This window comes from Ceratosolen solmsi, unplaced genomic scaffold, assembly GCF_000503995.2.
Source record: "Ceratosolen solmsi marchali unplaced genomic scaffold, CerSol_1.0 scaffold43, whole genome shotgun sequence".
NCBI classification, from domain to species: Eukaryota; Metazoa; Arthropoda; class Insecta; order Hymenoptera; family Agaonidae; genus Ceratosolen; species Ceratosolen solmsi.
This window is the reverse complement of record NW_011948431.1, coordinates 5,413,119-5,435,875: the sequence shown is the minus strand read 5'-3', so window position 1 is coordinate 5,435,875 and position 22,757 is coordinate 5,413,119. Positions and strand designations below refer to the sequence as shown.

The window sequence follows — 22,757 nt, the reverse complement described above, 5'->3', positions numbered from 1 at the left end:
TGAGCATCGCATCGCATATAAGCAAAACTTTTGCCGGCAAAATGATATTATGGCTTTAGCCGAGGCTTTAGCTGTGGCGAAAACATTATTTGCAAATTCCAACAGCCACGCAGCAATCGATTTATATCTATTATTTACTTCGGTTTGTTAGAGTTCAAAAACTCGAGGACAGATAAATAAATAACATTGATACGAATTGTTTTCATTTAAAGATTCGTAAATGAAAAAACAGATCTTTGTAATTTAAAGAGAGAGAGAGAGAGAGAGAGAGAGAGAGAGAGAGAGGGAGAGAGAGAGAGAGAGAGAGCAGAAATGAGGTTCTCCGTGAGAATACCAATGGGAAAAGTCGCGAGTCCCGTCTCTCAATCTCGTTAATCATTAATATCGTCCAAGGAGTCTAACATACAAGTTAGAAAGCTCTTTTACACGATGACCTTCACAGCATAAAGATTGTAATTCATTACGAGTTGTTGGAATTCGATTTGATTGTTAATTCGGCATCGAGGCTAATAACTTACTTATTTACTAGTGTGATGAAGTAGAACGGAAACGATCATTTATTGTCAACGGAACTAAACATTACCATTCTACGGCACTTGGTTACACGTAGCGAAAGAAGGAAAGACCGTTAGTTATTCCTGGAGTTACGAAGTTTCCCGTCATACAGCTTATTCGCAGTATCTCTTTCCTTTGGATTACTACTCATTTCCATTTCTGGTACATCATTAGCTAATAGATGCTTCAAAAGTAGTGGTAACTGTCGGAAGGAGTAACCGTGAGTTTGTCGTGTCCCGATATCGAGACGTTTATATCGCGCCAAGGCCCGTCGACTAATAATATCCAGTCATTTTGTCCTTATCATGTCTTGTCCGTTCTTTTTGCACGCGCGCCAAATGGCTTGTTTTATCCAACAAAGCTGGATGTTTGCGAGCGATGTGGTCGACAAAACCATTGGCTCGAAAAATCCTTACTATCACGCGAACGATGAGAATTTCCTTGTCCCCTCGTCTCGCGCCCGGCCCCAAAAACAAAAAAGCAGCAAAAAGCAACGAGCAAAAAACAAAACGAAACTTAAACAAAAAAAAAAACAACAACAGACGCGCTACATTGTAGCGAGCCGAGCAATTACATTAAAGGAATTCTCAAATATCGTATACTTTGTCAGCGAGGCTGGTCATTGCACACGAGACGCTACCGATGATTTGTAAGCTCTTGTGTCCTGCAAGTGTGGATACTACGTGTGAAAATGCGTGGACCGAAAGGGAATCGGCCTGTCGTGCAATAATTTCGCGTGATTATTTCGAAAATTGCCGACTAAAGGACCGCCTATTATGTAATAAGGGCCTCGAAAAGTACAGTTGTCTTTTTCTTTTCCTTTGAACCAGCGATAATTGTACTCGGACAGTGGATCGCCGTGCCTTTCCTTCCCTTCGCTTCCCTTCCAGCCTTTGCACCGTGCCGGCCACGGAGAAACCAAGCCGCAAAAAGTCTTCTGAATAAATTCACGAAGACGCTGACCGCGGACTTAACCACCGTCGCATCGCCGAAAAATCTCGATGCATAACGACGGTGAGCGCGCGACTCCCCGCGTCCTTTCCTCAGCTTCTATTGCTCGGATTTTCCTTAATTTCCCCGCTGTCAATTGTCGCGTCCCGTTCCTCCACACTCGAGCTAAACGTGTCTCTGGATTACAGCCAATCGTTGGGGGGAGGGGGAGCCCGATCATCCGACAGAGCAACTGGGCAAGCTCGGCTCGTGGAATCTCGCAGCTCGTGCTCGCCTCGCTTCTCCGGGAATACTGAATTGCACAGAGATCGATGGGGTGAAAGATCCTAATGTGGTATGCGTCGTCGTCGTCGTCGTCGTCGTCCATATTGTCCATGTCGTCGTCGTCGTCGTCGTCGTCCATATTGTCCATGTCGTTGTCGTCGTCATCGTCGTCGTCATCGTCGCCGTTATTCTGCCGCGGCCCTGGGCACGCGGTCACGCTTCTTGACCACCCCTTGAGCCCGGAATGATTGTAATCCATCTATCCGGCCGCGGCACCAAGTCGATACTTCGAATCGAATGCGAGCTTTCCCTCTTCCTGTTTTCCAGAGCTCTCGCAGACCCAACCTCTGCTTCCTCCTTCACTCTGTTATTTCACTTTGTTTCTCTATTTAATTTCATTCCTACCCTGACCGTCTGCTGCTGCCCCCCCTCTCGCCCATCGCACTCACTCACTCTCTCTCTCTCTCTCTCTCTCACCCATCCCATCGTCAGCCAACCATTCTCATTGTCGTACGTTTTGTTTGCGCGATGGGCTGCGATTTAGCCTGGCTTACTGCTCAATGTGTGTGACTCCAACTTTTGGTTTCGCTCGGCTTGGCGTTTGTCGAGCCGATCGTTTATACGAAATTTTTGTTACGCTATTTTATATTTTTTTATTATCTGCAACGTAAGTTGCGAGAAGCCTATTGACTGACTACTTTACCGAGAATTTCGAGGATATCGAGTTTCATTGTAATGACAAACGAGCAAACATTAGAATATTCCGAATTAACTGAAATAATGTAGGCACGTAAATATAAAAGGAGCGCACGCGCAGATGGTATTTTAATATTTTTACTAATAAATAATCGTATTACTTATAAAAAAAATTCGTTTTAGTCGTCGCGAGCTAATCCATATCTCGAAAAGACAATCCTCTTTTATCAATATTCAAATCTCAAATAAATTTAAATATTTTTAAATAGTAATTAGTTGGTCGAATGTGCGATATCTTGTGTATGCATTTGTAACATTGGGAATAATTATATTTTAATTAAATATATTTCACCTATTAAAATGAAAGAAATCGCGTTCGATTGAAGCCTCGTTTTACGTCGCTCCCGAAGAAATATAATTTCTTTCACGTTTCAACATTGACTATATCGCGTCAATTGTTTTTTCCTTTTTCTTTTTCATTCACGAGGTGCGATTACTAGTATCTCTAAATGCCCCCGACCCCCCTATCCCGCTCCCGTTCTACCGTCCCGCTCCCTATAAATAAATACAGCCCCTTTCCACCGTTCGACCTTTCTTTTAATTCTGAGGTGAAATTAATCTCCCGAGGCCGGACTTTTAAACTGGCCGTGTATCGCTCTCTTTATCGTTTTTAACAGTCCTACGTGAGTCCATCAAATGTTTACTCGCATTACACGCCAGCACTGCCTCGCCGTATACTTCTCAATTTTCTGGCGATATAATTTGAAGAAGTACAATCCCCCGTGTAGCTTTAACTATGTGCATCTATAGGCTATTATAATGTACGAGGATATAACACTCGGGTTAGCCTGCCTTTTCATTTGCTGATCATTTACCGATGAAACGAAGAACGAAGATAAAGACAGTCTAGGAGAGGGAAGTGTAGGAGAGAGTGAGTGAGTGAGAGAGTTAGACGTGATTTACGTAACGTAATAACAGATGCTTCGATTTGCGGATTACGTTTAAGCGAATGGCTCCAATTATTGGCAGATATCAGCTATTTGATATTTTGATAGCGTCACTCCCTCTTTTATTTCCAAAACCCCCCCCCCCTCGCGCACGCGCACGCGCGCGCGCGCACACACACACACACACACACACACACACACACACTCTTACTCTCTCACTCTCTCACTCTCGCTCACTCAATCCATCTTCGTTTCATTGTCCCTTTCACTCCGTTGCAGTCTTTTTTATACCGACCGTCGTAGGTATTTTGCACCTTCTCTCATTTTCCTTTTTGTATTATGATTGTCTATTTTTTCTTTTTTCTTTTTTATCGCACACAAACTTTATTTTATATAATGGAAAAGAATATTACGATTTGTTATAAAAAGAAAAAAAAAAAAAAAAAAAAACAAAATAAAAAAAATTAGACGTAAAATGAAATTGCAAATAGATCTGTCGGAATAATTATCATCGAATCGGTGTGCTGTCATCGACTCAAAATATTCTTCAATGTAAATAATGACACTGATTTGTTAATTAATCTGTAATAAATGTACCAAGTCGTAATATAATTTCAATTATATTTAGTAAACCTTAATGGTATAATGACAATATTCTCACATAAATGAAACAATTCATTTCAACGTTCGCAATTTATTCATTCTGAAATATCAAGTCTACAATGAATTAAATTGAACATTTTTCTTTTATTGTTATTCACACTCGTATCGCCAACTGTTATTTCATGATATTTTTACATTTATCTTAACCGTAAATTTTACTTTTTGTTTCGTAATCTTGACCTTCAAGAAGCCGATATGTAAAGTCAAACTGTACTTATAGATTATGTTTTTTTTCTGCTCCTTCTCGGCTATGTACGATTCTTCCTACAACCTAGACACAGATTAACCAAATACTTCTTATGATAGATCGATAATTTTTATGTAGACTAATGCATGATAGTAGCGTACGGGTCAGACGAAATTTCGACCTCGCAATAAGCGTATTATCATAATGATTCAACAATGATTTTTAATTATATAATTATGATATAATATAGGAATAATATTATGATTTGCATGTAAATTATTTCGCTTGGACAATGTTTTAAATATATTTGTCGGGACCTTCGCTTCGATTAATCATTTTTTTTTTAACGAGACTCCCGTAACTTTAAAATAAATCTTATAAAATGTTTGATTAAATCTCTTGAAAATTCATATAAGCATTATTATTGCATTATTATTGCAAATGAATAGACTGGCGACTATATGTTTCTATTCCAGCGTTTGAACTAAATTTTATTCATTGTCATCATGGCTTGTATATTGTAATATTTTAATTTTACGTAAACTTCTTGTCGCCTACTATTGTACTTTAATAGTTAATATATTAAAAAACAAACAAAAAACAAAAAAAAAAACAAAAAAAAAAACTATAACCCAATTTTTATTATTAAAATGTCGCATTTAGTTTAATACGTAGGGTACAAAAGTGTTCATATCACATTACACATACAGGAACTTTTTCGGTTTTAGTTTGAAATTTAAAAGAAAAAATTTCATCCGAAAATAGATCACGCGCTAGATTATTTATACCTAAAATACACGAGTTTGTAAAATATTTAATCCATAAATCGCGTTACGTATTACGCATTAAATAGAGTAATATTAATACGAGTATTTTAAAAGCGTTTGATATTTAAATAATCCAACGGTTTTTTTTTTGTTTTTGTTTTTTTTTGTTTTTTTTTTTAAATTCAACCGAAGAGTTCATTACAATTTCATCCAAGTGAAACGAACTTGACGGAACATTTCATTGGAATGACAATCAGTGTCCGTGTAGTGCAGAATAAGGAATGTAACGAAGGCAGTGATTAGAATTTCTTAGGATTCGACGCCATTAATCCGGCTTAAGCTCGAGTATGACGCACAGAGTCATTCAATTGCCAAATATCATTGGCTTATTTTCGGGATAGCGAGAACATGATTAATTTAAGCGGATCGCGCATGGATGTTTGATGATTTGTTTGAATCAATCGACATTGATCATTGGATGGGTCAGGATATAATCGACGGCCTCAATCTACGATCAACGTCGACCTCTTCAATGCCTGCACACGCGTGTTTTAATATTAAGCGAATCCCAGAATGGCACTTGTTTGTAAAATTTTCTCGAATTATAGATGGGGCATAATATTGTTATGGTTATGGTTACATTTGTTAACGGCGCAAGTAAAACTTGAGAGCTCGAGGTACGGGATGTCAAACGATGATAGAAGACTGCTTGCACGTAAAGACTTTTGCAATATTTGCACAATAAGCACGATGCAAAGTAAATATTTGACATTAACTAAACATTCTTATGAGGTGTTTCAAATATTTTATAAAGAATTTATTTGAAAGTTTCATAAGGATTAATAAAATAATGCCTCGACATTGTTTCTGTGAATCGAAAGAAATTTGGTCACTCGACTCATACATTACGACTAAACGAGCGCATTGGCAGTGTTAAGAGATTGAACAATTAATTTGTTGAATTGGCTAGTATAGTTAGTTGGCAAGATTTATAATGCGAAATAAGCAGTAAAATATTAATGTTCCAAGCCATTAAACGTCGTGGCGCGGGACCCACATCAAATTATTTATACATTTAAAAATATAAATTCCGCCTTAAATTGGATGTGCAAAAAAGTATATGGCATTAATGGGAAAAAAATAGAGAGGGAGAGCGGATTGGGGTAAACGTGTGTGTGTGTGGGGGGGGGGCCGAGGTAATTCCTTAAAAATCATAAAGCATTTAGGAAACGAATGCGAGACTGGCGAGTGAAAGATATACATAATCGTAAAAGTCACGTGAAAACATTTTCTCTCGGAGCTTCATCCCCGAGCGCCAGAGCGTCCAACCTTATATAGGCGAGAGATATCACTTGGGGCGTTAGCTGGATAAACCGCTAACCCCATCCACCTGTTGCCCCCTTCTTACTTCTGCCGACATTCTCCTTCTCCCATCTCTTTTTGCTCGTTCCTCTCTCCCGCCCTTCCCTACATTCACTCCTCTCATATTCCTCTCTGTCTCTCCTTTCCTCTCTCTCTCTCTCTCTCTCTTACAACCAACCCACCTCCCCACGCCGCTCACCCTTTTCTCTCCCCCTCTTCTCTCTACCTTTTTTTTTTCTCTATCGCTTTCTCATCTCGGGTCCGGAATCTTTCTTTCTTTCATCCATTGCACGCGTGTGTTTTCTCTCTCTATTACTCTCTCGCTCTCGCTCTCATTCTCTTTCTCTCTCTCTCTCTCTCTCTCTCTCTCTCTCTCTCTCTTTCTTCTTTCATCAATTTTCTCTCTTTTTCCCTTGCTTCTTTCAGAAGCATCGGCCGAGACACGGTTGGCACACACTCAGTTTATGAAGAAACCAACTACCGGGCTCTTGTAAATCCTTTATCCTCGATGATCCCTTTGGCAATCATTTTTTTTCCTCCCATTACGCTTCTCTCTTCGAGCCCTATACACTCATACATACATGCATATAAATTAATCAGAATAAAAGTTGTATGCAATGGATACTTTTTTCCTGCTACTTGCGTTCTATTAAACATTCTTCTGGAAGGAGATAATTTTTGCGTTTTGTTTTTTTTTTCAAATAAAAATATTATCCGTTACTATATAAAATTCATTATTGCAATGAATTTATTATTACAGAGACAATGTAAAGCCAAGCATACGATTAGAGTCTTTATTTCGCCTATAAATAAATAAATATTTATATATAATCAATGGAATAGGATGAAATACAAACGAAATACAATATATCAATAGTTTCATTATTAAATGTCGCATTACTTATGAGTGAGAATTCGCGGTATTCGTTAAGGAATCTTATCGTTGTGCTTCAAATTACGAGCAATTTATTGGACGAAGTACCTGCTCTCAATTTGTAGCTTACCAATTAAATATTTCATCATGCAAAGTTATTCATTAAACATAATTTCACGTGAAAATTACGAATTCTTCCATTAAATTTAATGCAGCCGCCGATTATTCATATAAATCATCCGTGCCGCTCTCGATCATCCGACGATTGATTAAGTCAGTTTAAACATAATTGCAATGTCAATGGCTAAGCAAGTAGAATGTAATTCGAAATATGATCGAGCCTAGGTACATCTTATCTAGTATACACAGTAGAACATAGCAGCCGCGTGATTTCTCGTGCATTATTTAAAATACGTTGTAAATAATCGAGAGAGGGGCGCGGGGGCCGTGGTAACATGCAATATTGTTGCACTAAGACTCGGAGGGGTCTTATCTCCTAGGCTCCTCGATGCAGTCGTTGCCTTCAAGAAATATTTGATTAATAAGCCCGAGACCGGAGAAACGATGCCAATATACTGTAGTGCCCTTAACCACCTCTTCCTCGGGATTTTACGCGTAGTTCCTTTGGGACTTGGAGCCCATCGTTTCGGCGATTCGTCTGCCTTCCTTCTCCTCCTCCTCCTCCTCCTCCTCCTCCTCCTCCTTCTCAGACGGACCCAGTACACTTGTAGCGCTCGCGGGCAAACAAGCGCCTCGCAAGGAGGAGGAGAAGGAACGTCGGCCGGTCGGCGGCGCAAGGGGAGCAGCGGTGGCGGCGGCGGTGACGGCAGTGGCGGCAGTGGCGACGGCAACGGCGACGGTGGCGGCGGCGGAGGGAGGCGGAGGCTCGAGTTCGTACGGCGGTCGGACGTGTTTTTTGTGCGCGCATACCACGCGAGGAGAGGAAGAGCATCGGCTCCCGAAACAGTAGCACCGCCGCCCGGGGACGTACAGTCCAGCCAAGAGAAATGACGTTAACGGCGGAGGTCCTCTTGCGTTGATTACGTCGAGCGAAATTTTCGACGCAGCCGTGAGATCGTCGCTGAGACGCTTAAGCGAGAAAATCGCGAACATTTGTTTGGTGGATTTTCGTTTATGCTCCCGAGCACGAGGGCTGCTACAAAATAATTAATCAAATGAATTATAATTTAATAAATATTTCATTATGACGGGGACGAGGAGAATGAGGAGGATAAGGAGGAGGAGGAGGAATAGGAGTAGAGGAACAGAGAGAGAGAGAGAGAGAGAGAGAGAGAGAGCGATAGGAGAGAAGGGAATGCGTTTCGCGCTGGATAAACGGGATTATCGAGTTCATTCGAACGACATTGAATCGTCCCTTTAGTTGCCAAATTACGTGCAGTGATGGTTTAAGGATGGATTATGGATAGGGATATAGTCGCTGGCTCGAGAACAATTGAAATTTTACGATTACATTGCTAATCGAACGATGGTAGGTATTCAAGTAAATAATGGATCGTCTTGTTGCGTAGAGCTAATGAGGTGCCCGAAATAGCCAAACTTTGTCGAAACAATTACTATTGTCGCGTACGTTCTCCTCCTCTTGTTATTCACTTTTCGCATACCGTTTGCATTGTATAATTAATCGGCGATGACAGTGGCTCATTTGGTTTTTAATAATTTGCGTAATCGAACGATATTACTTTATCGCTAGCGTGAAGAACATGTTGTACGCGTTAATAGGGAAAACGTTCAATTTTATAAGGGACACTCGAATAATCGCGAATATCTTGATAGTCGGCGCTCGAATTATTGGTTCATAAGATTTTTAAAATCAAGCATTATTAGAAATGTCTTGTTAAAAAAAAAAAAATTAAAAAATAATAAACAAAAGTAAAAGTTTTAATCCTTTAAATCGCTGGCATTTTAGAAAGCATTATTCAGTCGGTTTGGTCAAAACAAACTTTCGGTTATGAAATGCCTGATAATGTTTTGATTTTCTACGAGATTCGGAAGTCGTAGCCCGTTCCTTTGGCTAATGCTACGCAACCACGATTAATAATAGTTATTTATGGTTTAACAACTCGTTAGGAGACAATAACACTTCTATCGCCATTAAAAAATTACGAGGCTCTCGTGAAGAAGAAGAAATCTTTATCGAAGGCGGGGAGCATGTTCTCGCAGCAAAAGAAATCCCTACGAGACGCAGATGTGCGGAGGAATTTGGCCGAAGGCCATGCAAAAAATGGGCAAGTCCTTTTGAAGAAACATAATTACTTCCTGGGATTTTATTTTTCGATAAAAGGATATTCCCCTAGAATCGGGCTGCCCCAGGTCCGACTAGCATCAAAATACACAGGATCTTGATGCGCCTTAATTTGCAACGAGGCACGTTGGAATTCGTTGACTGCACGCGAATGCGTTACGAGCATTGTTGTCCAGCCGCGTAAGAGTACTAATTGCAGTAACGGTAAGCCGTTAAATTTCCGCTTGCCGGGATGACGAGGGACGGGATGGAGGGGACTGATGGGTGGGTGATGGTGGGAGAGTAGTCTCGCATTCTGAGCTCAGTTGACCCTCGTTGACATGCGGCTTAGCCGTTAACGTCTCCCCCCCCCCACCGCCACCGCCACCGCCACCGCCACCGCCACTGCCACCGCCATCAATGCCCCATTGCCCTTTCCGCGCTCCTCGGCGCTCAGTCTCTCGTCATTACTACTTTTTCCATTCTTTACACGGCGTCCCGTTCAAGTCGGCTGCATAAATCCGAGGCGCGAGGCTAAAATTGAGCACGTGCTCGCAGATTTCATCGGCCGATGCCTTACATCATCCGCCTTTTTCTCAATGGACTCCCGAGCTCCCGAGCACCCGACCACGAAGCTCGCATTATCTTTACTTTTTCTTCCTACTGACGATACTCCCGTCGACGGACGCTCGGTTTAACGAGCTGATGCGGTACGGCATCGCCGTGGCGGCTTGAGGGGAGCGAGGAAGAGGCGGGAGAGGGCACGAGCCGAAGACGAGTTGCTACATACAAAGAGTGTAACGCGTGTGCTCAGCCCTTGCCTGATTTTCCACCGCTCCGCACCCCAGTCCAGGCTTATTATTTATTCCAGAAAATTGCCAATGATTTGCTACAAAGGAGCAAAGCTACCTTTTTTTACATTTATTAGCTGCACAAGTTTTTCTGCGAGCTCGCACGACGTAAATACGTGCTTCGGGAAAAGTCGCGCCTGACGCGTACGCAGACACGAGTGTGTACTAATACCACGCAGATATGCGCAGCCGGCCGCCACATGTTTAAACTCCTTCATCCGGAGCTTTTGAGCCCCGAGCAAAAAAGTTTTGACGTAACGGTGAAATTTTCTCGCAAACGCGATTTCGATGATTTTCAAACTTTATGAGCTTGCCAAGCATGATACTTATAGCTTCCCCTTTTCATTGCCGAACTACCAGTTGGTGCACTAAGGACAGCCTCTGGAAATCATTACTCTGTTTTCGGACATTTGCTTACTGCGTACATATTTCGGTCATATTATCCGAACCTTTGGACAAAAAGTCTGCTGCACGAACGAAATATCGTGAGAAGCAACTAGTTGTTTATGCATCATACGACTCTTAGACTTTAATGATTCCGTTGTATCATAAAAGTGTTATTTAAAAAAATAAAAAATAAAAAATTAAAAAAAAATTCAAAAAAAGTATACGTATATATATATATATATATAAACACGAAATCACTAAAAACTGTTAAAATACAGAATTTGAAAATCTTATGAAGCAGTGTGATAATAATTTTCAAGCGCTTGAATAAAAAAAATGATAAGGAAATTGTAACACGAGCTGTTGCTATAAACACCCTTAGCTCATTTTCTATTAAGACGCAACAGTATTAACTTTAACACTTAACCGATAATGTTAATCTTAGCTAATACGTACAAAAAATTTTTATTTAAAAATTGATATAAATTTCTACATTTACAAATATATATGAATTAAATATGTGTGTTGAGTGTGTGCATGTGTGTACATAATACGAATACATAAAAATAATATATAAATGCAGTTCAGCAAAGATTTTATGTCATTTTAATTGTAACCGATATGACAGCTTAAAAATCATGAATCAATTAATCGTAAATTACTAAATTTCATTTAAGCGATATAATTCTTTCGCAAGTTCGCTTCGCAGACATGAATCTCTTATCGATAGTTGAAACACGAATATCGATACTTTTGAATAAAAAATATATGCCTAACAATATTCCAGTTTCATAATACTCTTCGCTCTTCCATGTAAGAGTGTATGTGAAAAATTTATGGAAAGTAATAGGCTCGATGAATCGAAGGTAAAAAATCGTTGAATCCGTAAAATGTTTTAAGTATGCACTAACGTTATTTAAACCATAAATAATAAGTTTATTATAACCGAAAGTATTTATGTGGGACGAATCTAGTGAAATAGTAAAAAGCATCGAAGCCCCTGGGAATACGAAAAGTTTATAATTTTCTTTAATGGTGCGTGTGTGGATAAGTGAATAGATGCGTGTCAACAAAATATCGATAAAGCATTCGATTAGTTAGAATTGATAGCGTCAATTGCCAATAATATACGTCGAGGATGAAGCTATCGGGAAACTCGTTTTCTCGCCACTCATCAAACGCCTTAACCATGAACACGATGAAAAGTTTTTATAAATGTCGTTCATAGACATTAGTAAAAGATCTCTCGAGCGTCCGTTCTTCTCAAACGAAATATGCCAGTGTACGTATAAAAACGCAAAGTGAGAGAGAAGGAGAGATAGGGAGCGCGTGTGTGTGTAAAAAAGAGGCGGAGAAAAAGAGAGGCAAAAAAAGAAAAAGATGAAACAGAGAGATAATAAGGTAGATCGAGTGCGCAGGAAGTGTGCATCGAGTGCATTTTAACGTGAACGTGTATAAATAGGGTAAATAAGTGGCGTTGGGTATCGTCGTCGTCGTCGTCGTCGTCGTAGTCGTCGTCGTCGTAGTCGTCGTCGTCTTAGTCGTCATTTTTATCGTTGTCGACTCTAGACAATCCATCGGCTCCATCGTTTATTTACATAATAAGCGCGACGACATTAATCGCTATAATCAACGTGAGATCATCGGGCGATTCCCGCGCAGTCGCCGCCGTCCAGCTTCGTTTATATCTCCTATAACCAGTCGAATATCGTTCGATTAATCCGTCGTCGCGACTCGCATGTTATAATAAAGCCGAGCGACGTCACGGCTTCTGTTTCCTCGTGGCTCGCGCGTTCGTCTCCCGGTACTTATTAATCGGCCGAGCAATGCGTTGTACGCGATGCGCAACGAGGAAAGAAGCGTCGCGCTTATCTTAAGCTCTGTGTAACATCCTCGCCTCGACGATGTATCTAATCTTAATGGAGCGCGTGTTGCGTCGATGTATGGATCGTCGGATGCTCGTGGATCAGGGGGATTAGGCGCCGCTCAAATAATAATAATAAAAATAATTAGCCAGTGTTTACGCGAATGCCTGCTTATCTGCCGGCTTTTCCGACCTTTGTATGCACGATTTTTCCTGTATGGCGCGGCACTGTGAAAGTCCGTAGGCACGGAACTAGGCAGCGAGACGTCGAGCGAGTCGATTCCTCGTCACTTTATCCTGATAAAGCTTTCGATTGCCGACTGCCTGCTAAAAGTTTTCTCCACTTGTATTTAAAATTAGCCAGCCTATGTTATTGCCGAAGGGCAATTCCTGCCGCCAAAAAAAAAAAAAAAAAAAAAAAAAAAAAAACAACAACAATATTTCTTTTTCCTTGCAATTTTAGTGAAAATAATAAAATCAAATAAAGATATTAATAATTCACAAGCAGCTTCGAAAATTTTTACATTTAAATTGATAGACGGATGTCAGTTAAGGCCTGTATCGTTTCTCATTTCGAGGCTATTTTCCCGTCAAATAATCGTTCAAGTTAATTATAACGTAACTTTAAGTTCGAAACAATTGTTACCGATACAAAATATGTGTCCGTATTACATAATCACAAATCTAATAGAAATAAAATTTTGCCACAAAATACACCTATATAAAGTTCATATTCGTCCTGATTATTCGTTAGCCCTCGTTTTTTCGTCCCATACGTCCACCTTCATTTTTTTCCTAATACGCGTAGCGTCTTTCGCGAATCGTACGCTTCAAATTTTTCAATGACGTCAATGCAATTATCGTGTGCATTATTGTTGCAAATGTACAATTTCCATAATGTACAAGCTAACGTAATCTACTCAATGAGAAAGTATTCGTCCCTTGGGTACTTGGAGCTTCTTACAAAATAGTCGTTTAAACACTATTTTAGAACTAATCGATTTGTGTAAGAAAGAAAATGATCGGATAGAGCGATAAACTTGAATGACATTACAATGTTTATATTTTTTAACGTATATTTCTGTACACACATTTAACTATTACCATTAAAGAAATTAAAAATGAAATCCATGGTAATAGGGTTATTAATCAATTCACTAGCTAAATGACGTCTACCCATATCCAAGGTAAGATAATTATTATCATTTCAAATGATAAAGATGGCACGACAGGCACCAATTGGACTATCGTAAAAGTTCATCTCGACGTGTTTGTAAAAAAGATTTAGGATTCGTTCGTTACGATATTTGCGTTCGAAAAAAATGAGTGCTCGGTACATACGGAGGCATAAGGGCAATGTGAGGAGCTCCCGAGTAGTTTAAATATATAAATAACGGTTAATCATCTTCTGTTTTGATTCGCAGAGCCAGGCCCTGGCGCTGACCCACAAGGCCTCACCGCCCTCGCGGCCCAACAGCAGCGAGCCTTCGCTATCCAGGAGTCCCCCATCCGGACAACAGCCACAGCAACAACAGCAACAGCAACAGCAACAACAGCAGCAACAACAGCAGCAGCAACAGCAGCAGCAACAGCAGCAGCAGCAGCAGCAGCAGCAGCAGCAGCGGGAGACACAGGCCCTGGCCCGGGCGCACCAGCCGAGTCCGACTCCGATCGGTGCCCACCAGGTCCAGACGCCGGCCACTGTAGCCCAACCCTACGCCGCTCACAATCAGCACCTCAAGCAGGAACTCGACCCCAGCCCCAAGCAAGAGGGCTTCGATCTCAGCAAGACCGCCACTGCCAGCGGTGAGTCATTCTTATCGATTTTTCATTAACCCTTGCGCTCGTCACGCTACCGATAAGCCGATCTCTGACGTCTCGCTCATCACTATTAGTCAGATATCAGCTTCCGAGTAGTAATTGCTATTTGTTCAGCTTGAGACGATGTCCAGTCAAGCCCTCGGATAGGAATAATCGGCCAAATGATAATTGGGGAAAAGTGGTGCTCTGACAAACGTCGTTGCTTGTCCCGAAGTTCCTAAAAGATCGAACGTACGAACCGTAAAGAGCGTCTTTGGTATGTTTATGGTAATTTGTACGTAGAACAGTACGAGAACGAGTACTTGAATTGATGGAATAGCAAGGGCAATCGGTAGATGAGAATAGAGAGAGAGAGAGAGAGAGAGAGAGAGATAGAGAGCTTTACCAATAATCAATCAATATTGGTCTTTATAAAGTATAATCAATGGCAAACAGACCAATATCTATCGCAGCTGAAGTATCGAAAATGTGGTGTGAAAATAAACGGAAGCAAGCGTTTAACGACCAATCAATGAGAAAACACTATTTATTACGTACTCTTAAGTAATAATGGAGGTGAAGAAGAAGAAAAAGAAAACGAAGGAGAGGATGCAGAAGTCGTAAGCAGTCGTATGCTGTCCGCGTAATCATCTAATTTGGTTGTGTAGAGCAATGGGCCCATCCTTTTGTATGGCGTGACGGGTAGAGTCGTAATGTTACCTCGGCACCGAGTACACTATGGCCTATGAGAAATACACCCGAGCGCGTAACTCTCTCCCAAATAAACGTTGCGTAGCCTTCGTTTTCAATTACCAGGTGGGATTCGTCGCGGCCGGCCGATGCGTCGACCTCGTGAATTCGCCGCGGCGTCGCATAAATTTCGCCGCCACGCCCGCAAAACAACATAATTCCGAGCGCGAGATCGATACATCAAATCCTGCCTGGAGAAATACTTCGGGGCCGCCGTCCCGCGTCCTCAAATAATAATACAAAAATAAAAATAAAAAAAAAAAAGAAAAAAAAGAAAGAAAGAAAGCAAAAAAGACAAGAAAAAAAAAAAGAAACGACTAGAACCGAGGCTCCGGGAACGGCGGCCGTGGGGTGCCGCCGGGCCCATAAATCTCGATCTGCCGAGTCGAGCTGCCGGACTTCATGCGCAAATCTGCCGGATTAGGAGGGCTGCTACTCGGCTCTCCTATATTTTCTTTCATTTTTTTTCTTTATTTTTTTTTTTTTTTTTTTTTTTTTTTTTTTACCCTCTCACGGGCAAGCGACGCGCCTATGAGAAAAGCGCGTGACATTCCGGGCGAGTATCGGAAGGCTACGGCAGCGTGGAAAGGCGGGGATTGGGGTGGTGGTCGGTAGAGAGGGAGGGAGCTTAGCCGAGATAATCCGAGCGGAAAAATTGATGCGTCTCGGTGACTTTAATCGCGGCGGTTCGTGCTTCCTTCGTCGTTGGAAAATCGATTATTTATGATTTTTAACGATTTTTTACTCTATCCCTTGGCTGCGAAGTCGGGCGAGCATCTCGAAGATTTGGCTTCCTCTTCGCTCCTCACGCACCTGGACCGCGAGCACCTGGAGTGCTCATCGTAATCGTTCGCTTGGTAATTGTTGCTCGATAATTTTAATCGATAATCGGGGGCGCGCGTGTGTGCTATTGAGTATCGATCGCACGTCTAACGAATGGCGCTTAGCGATACAAATGTTGGCGTATTATTATAATCCGGCCGAAGAGCTTTTAAAATTATTTAAATCCTAAAGCAGGAGCATGGTAAGCAGCTAATTACGGCCCTGCATTTGAATAATTACGGTGGAATAAAACTCGAGCTTCCAATTGGCAAAATTATTATAATTTTTGTTAATACAAAACGAATGTACTTATATACACTCGAGATATATCGTTGAAATTTCAATGGCGCATGGTTGGTACGATATTCGAATAGTAAGAGACGGATGTAGTTTAGGAGTAGAACCGTGTAGCCAATACCCCTTATGAGAATCTGGATTTTATTCATTCCAATCTCTCTAGCGATTGCTATTAAAGCAAGGGAAAAACAGCGGGAAGTATTAGTTGGTGGATTAAGGTTTTAACGGATTATAGCATTTACGGCTTAAAATCATGCTCGGAGGCTAATTATTGCCGGTGAAAGCTGCGCGTGCGGAGAATTCGCCCAAGCGCACGATAATCCGCGTGTGTTTTTGCATGAATTAGTCGACTTATTCCGCTAATGACTCGTTCCATTGGCTTGTTATTTTTGTACGAAAAAAGTAATAACAATAATAACGAAGGCAAGGGAAGGGCGAGTAGCGGTAATAACGATGACGACGGCGACTCTGACGATGACGACGACGACGACGACGACGACGACGACGACGACGACGACGACGACGACGACGACGACGACGACGACGACGACGACGACGACGACGACGACGACGACGACGACGACGACGACGACGACGACGACGACGACGACGACGACGACGACGACGACGACGACGACGACGACGACGACGACGACGACGACGACGACGACGACGACGACGACGACGACGACGACGACGACGACGACGACGACGACGACGACGACGACGACGACGACGACGACGACGACGACGACGACGACGACGACGACGACGACGACGACGACGACGACGACGACGACGACGACGACGACGACGACGACGACGACGACGACGACGACGACGACGACGACGACGACGACGACGACGACGACGACGACGACGACGACGACGACGACGACGACGACGACGACGACGACGACGACGACGACGACGACGACGACGACGACGACGACGACGACGACGACGACGACGACGACGACGACGACGACGACGACGACGACGACGACGACGACGACGACGACGACGACGAGGACTACGACGACGACCATCAGGACAATCACAAGAACGACCATAACAACGACCATGATGATAAAAACTACGTAGCAGCAAATACAACAACCAATAACGGCAACAACGATAATGATGATAATAATGAGAGCAAGCCGCCTAAACATCATAATGGCGTGTGTACATCAGACGCGTGACACATTAATGCGATGGCTCATCCGGCGGCAAATTCTAATCTCCCTCCCATATAAAATAAAACCATTATTTCCTTAGCATGGATTTTTAAAAATCTCCTCCGCTGCTCCATGCCATAAAAATTGAAACATCACGTAAAGATTCTTATAGGGTAATCCGATCTGGTAAGCTATTACTTCCTCTCTTGTCCTCGGCCTCTATCACGTGGTCTGCCCACTTTTTTTTCCACCTTCTCCGCATAAACGTACGAATATATCCGTAATCTCTTTTAAAATATTATGTTTGTTTTTATTATATTTCTTTTCTGATTTGATTGAGATTGCGGACCATTAAATTCCCGCTCGCGCCTTGGCCATATTTTCTCGCTCTAATACGCGGATCTTCGGTCTTGCTGAACCATCTTGCAAAAACAAAAACATAAATAAACCTTCCCCCACCCCCACCCCCTCTCCCACACACGCGCCACACACACACACACACACACACTCACACACGCACACGCACACACCACACACCAAACACATACATACAAAAAACAGGAATAGTAAATAAAAGTCTAATAATCTCCGGCTTATGTTCTATTGACTTAGTTTTCAATTTACCCAATACATAATGAGCATTTGAATAAAGCGTATGAGAAATTTTAGTCCCGGCAACTTTCGGAACGACTTTGTCATTATAAATATAAGATAGAATAAATTCGGACTTAACCTGCCCGACGAAAAACGTATTTATTATTATTATTAATCTTGGAAATATGCTATGAAACTTGCTCCAACAGCACTCCTTTCATTTTCAATATATGCTCAAGGTTTATTTATATTTATACAGGAGCTAATATATTCTTGGGACATGAATAAAAAGTGTAAATTTGCATAACTGATAAATTAACGCCAATTTAGAATACGTGAAATCGGTGAGGTGTAAATTTACCGCGATCCCTCCACGGTGAGAGAGTCCGGTCTTGAAAATGGAGGGGTAGAGGTAGAGATATAATAATTAAACTTATTCATAAGCAAATCCAATGCTCGAAATTAAAAAGTGCGCAGAGAATAAGCAGGGGCAATCTAATTTTTGCGTTACCCGAGGGATCGCGACAATCTACAAACGCGCAATAAGGGACAGGGCCATCTTGGGCAGGTCGTGTTCGAACAAAGATCGTTATTCGGATGTATGGTAGGCCAATGGAGGAGGGGGTTTGGGGGTTTGGGGTTTTGGTGGTTTGGTGGTTTGGTGGTTTGGTGGTTTGGTGGTTTGGGGGTTTGTGGGTAGGTGGGGATGGGGAGTTTGGGGGTTTGGGGGTTTGGGGGTTTGGGGGTTTGGGGGGGGGGGGGTGAGGAGGAGGAGATCGCGATGGTGGTGAGGCGATGGTAGACGGGAGGACGTGTGGGCCGGAATTTTCATACGACAAGAGCGGACACGTGTATTCGTTGGTGGATGTTGGACTAGAGGAAGGCAAGTTAGGTGAGTCGCGCTTCTCCGTGTTGGGCGAGGCGCATGCGCGGGTATCGATAGACAAAAGGCCTCCACCCCTCGGGCGATCAGTCCCCGTCGTCGATCCTCACCCGATTAACCGATTACGGCGGCTTATTGCGTGCGTGACGGGTGCGCGGGAATACAGAAGAAGCCCGGCTCGAGAGCGCAGGCAGGATCAAGGATAATAGGATGAGCGAGATTCGGGATGTGGCCCCACTCCCGTGCGATATAAAGAGATATTGGCTCGTTAAAGGGACGTCGATACTTCCAGAGCGCCAGTTCGTGGGAATCCGTCGTTTGTGCATGGGGCTCCGAGCTTAAATCAGCGACAATTAGCAAATGACCAACTTAGAAGGCGAGAGGATTGCGCAATCGTTCCCGTTTGTCGAGCTTCTTCTAATGCTGGATAATTGATTTTAGTCGCGTGGGCGTGTATTTGGATAGCGCGTTATTTCGTTATAAAATAGGAGATTAGTGTGCGAATGTCGTGTATTTTTTAGATAATCGATGATGATTGCTGATTGGAGTATGCAGTGGCGAGGTGCTGGATAATTCAGGGGGCATGAAATAATTGATTTTTTTCTCTCGGTAAATCTCCATGCGGATTAAAGAGATATTTCAAATTTTAATATGTCTACATTGTATTTGAAATTTCGCGTACATCGAGGAGGCTATTTCTATTGGGCTGGGATTCGTTTAAAAAATTTCACCGTCCAGCGCACGCGTAGACCTTCGACAAATCTGACCTAATACAATTCTCGGCATTATTAACTACCTCAAATTGAATAATATATTTAACAATAACAATGATAAGGACAACAACATCAGCACCAGCAACAACAACGATTGTCAATAGTAATGACATAAGTAGTATTAATAATAAGAATAAAATATTTCACCGGATTATTTTGATTATCGTGTTCGAGTAGCAATAAAATCGAATGAACCGAATGAACAAATTCCGCGTAGAAAAAATGTTAACTAATTGGAGTCCTCCTAATCGAGCTATTAACGAACGGCTTAATCGAGCGAATTTGAAAATATATCTTCAAGCATATGCGAATAAATAAATAAATAAATAAATAAATAAATAAATAAATAAATAAATAAATGGAATTAAATGCCGCGGGTAAATAACGACAATAATACATAGTGTTAATATATGTCTCAGAAGGCTTGGCATTATTTCAGAAATGAATCTCTCTCCCCTCCAACTTGCTAACTTCCCCAAGCAATATATATCACGAGGAATTGTAACGACTGTTTGCATGCACGTGCGCACCTATCCATGTGTTTGAGCTGCGCGACAGAGGAGTGGAGTAAAAAAGGAGGCGAGAGAGAGAGAGAGAGAGAGAGAGAGAGAGAGAGAGAGTGAGAGAGAGAATGAGAAGAAACTCGCGTTTAGGAGGGGTCTAAGCAAACGGCCAGATATTGTGACCCTTAGGCAGTAATCCGGATTAGAGGCTGAATATATCCCTTGCCGGGGACACGTACGCAGAGACGACGGAGGTTTGTCTCGTACATCCGTACTCACGTACAACAAGCGATACAGCGAGGATCTTGAGCGCCCTCGTCTTTCTCTCTCTCTCTCTCTCTCTCTCTCTCTCTCTTTTACAATAAATGAATGCGCGTGTGGGTTCGTCGGTAGGAATCACAGTAAAATAATTTGCAAATGTGTGCTCCCTCGTGGAACGTGTGAGCGGCGAAGAATAATCGCTGTAAGAGTGTGGACTTCGAGGATAGAGAGTAGGGATAGAGGGACGCAAAGATCGGACGAATGAGAATGAATTAAACGGATTTGTTTTTATGTGGACTCGCGTATTTTGGCCGCGATAGTCGTTAACAGTGGCGATGAATTTTACTCGAAATTGAGAAAAGTTATCTTGCTGCGCATTCTCATTAGATACGTATTAAAGCGAGATATGGCTGTATCAACAGTTTTTCTAATATGAAATCCGGTTGATTTTGTTTCCTCTTTGCTTAATTTATTAATGTACGGCATAAGTATTTCGTTGTTTGTATTTCATAATATGCCAATGTACGGTAATAGAGCTTTATGACATTATAAGAAGTCATAAGCATTCGCTTTTTCTTTTCTCTCCTTTTTTTTTTTTTTTTTTTTTTTTTTTTTTTCATAATTTTAACGCTTTGTTTGCTTAACGAAAATCTAATTTTACTTCCAGACTTGTTTGCCTCTTAAGAATTATATGTAATAAACACTTAACTCGAGTACGATATTTTTTAATAATTAAGCCGAATATCGTCACACCGTACTATCTGCGCTCTTGGTAAACGCAATTGTAACAAATTCATTATTTACGAGACAATGTGTAAACTATTAATATTACGTGATATTTAAACAACTGATATTCATTGTTATTGCGATACTCGCTAAAATTATGATAAAAGATAAGGCGTATATTTCTCGATAGAGGGTGACAATTCATAAGATTTTTAACTACGTACTTTGGGCATTAAATTTCGAAATTCATAAGCATTTAAATCGTCATATTTACGATTGTTTGCGACACGAGCAATTACTGGTCGCTGTATCATCCGTCTTTATCGTGAAAACGAATCGATCGAGAAATTTGTCCAAACTGTCAGAGAACGCGAAATGTCCGCATAACAGACTAAAATAAAAATGACTACAAAAGAAAAAAAATTGAGAATTCAGCCCTCTGGCAGCATAGAGCGGATCAAGTCGTCACGTTGGCGTAGAATAAAAAGGGTCAGAAGTACGACTGAGAGGGAAAAAGGAAGAACACACGTGGGTGTAGGTCGAGAGATGGGTGAAAGATATAGAGATAGAGAATGTTAGAGAGCGTTTGAGAGAGAGAGAACGAATGGTATGATCGGGCGTAGAACGGGTTTGTACCTAAAAAGAGCAAGAGAGAAAGAGAGAGATAGAGAGTGAGAGAGAGAGAGAGAGAGAGAGAGAGAGAGAAAGAGTGAGTGGAGGGACGGATGAAGGAGGCCGGAAGGTAGCGAGAAAGAGGGATTATTCGACTTGTATGCATTGGATTTCGGATTTGGACCGCGATGGTGAGCCATTTGGTTCCAACACATACGACACACACACACCGCCCCCAATAATCCCGCATTAATCCAAGATGCGCGAGATGTTTCGCAGGCTACGATGAAACATGCATAGCTTCAGCAAGCTGAGAGTGAGAGTGAAATAGAGAGAGAGAGAGAGAGAGAGAGAGAGAGAGAGAGAGAGAGAGAGAGAGAGAGAGAGAGAGAGGATTCGTGGGCGCAGGTGAGAGGACATAAGGTCTTTTACGGGGAATAGCAGGAGATGAAATGAGAGGGAGAACGGCCGCGAGTCAATGGTGTCAGCCGGCAAAGGATTTGGCCACTTCACGGCCCCCGCCGACAGATAATCCTCACCGACGAATACAGAGCACGGATAATCCCCGTCCTTCTAACTGTCTGGAGTCCGCGCGCGCGCCAGCCTCATGCATACATGTAAATATATTTAAATCCGGTCGCGGCTCGGCCTTTGCGGCCCCGGTCAAAAGTCCCGCATATGCTCGCGCGGCCGCGGCTAATCGGCTCATACGACGCGCCTCCTCCGGCTCGCTTTTCCCAACCGGGTGGACCCGATTTTTCAGCCCTCTCTGGGGCACGTGTCCACCATCGAGGTTATTAAGGCCAGCGACTATGTCAACTACGTAAACTAGAATTGTACTAAGTAAACTGGAGTATTGTGCAGTTTTTTCGAATTCGACGGCTGATGGAGCGGATATAGGGTTTCCTCCTCCTCCTCCTCCTCCTCCTCCTCCTCCTCCTCCTC

At 42.2% G+C, this 22,757-nt stretch overlaps 1 protein-coding gene across 1 annotated transcript in view; it reads left to right on the top strand.

Moving 5' to 3' along the window:
* Positions 1-22,757, top strand: part of dve (SATB1_N and homeodomain domain-containing protein dve) — an 87,447-nt gene that overhangs the window by 9,569 nt on the left and 55,121 nt on the right. Inside the window, exon 3 of the mRNA XM_011502115.1 lies at positions 14,035-14,416. Within this exon, the coding sequence (XP_011500417.1) occupies positions 14,035-14,416 (382 nt within the window). The remainder of the gene's footprint in view (positions 1-14,034; positions 14,417-22,757) is intronic.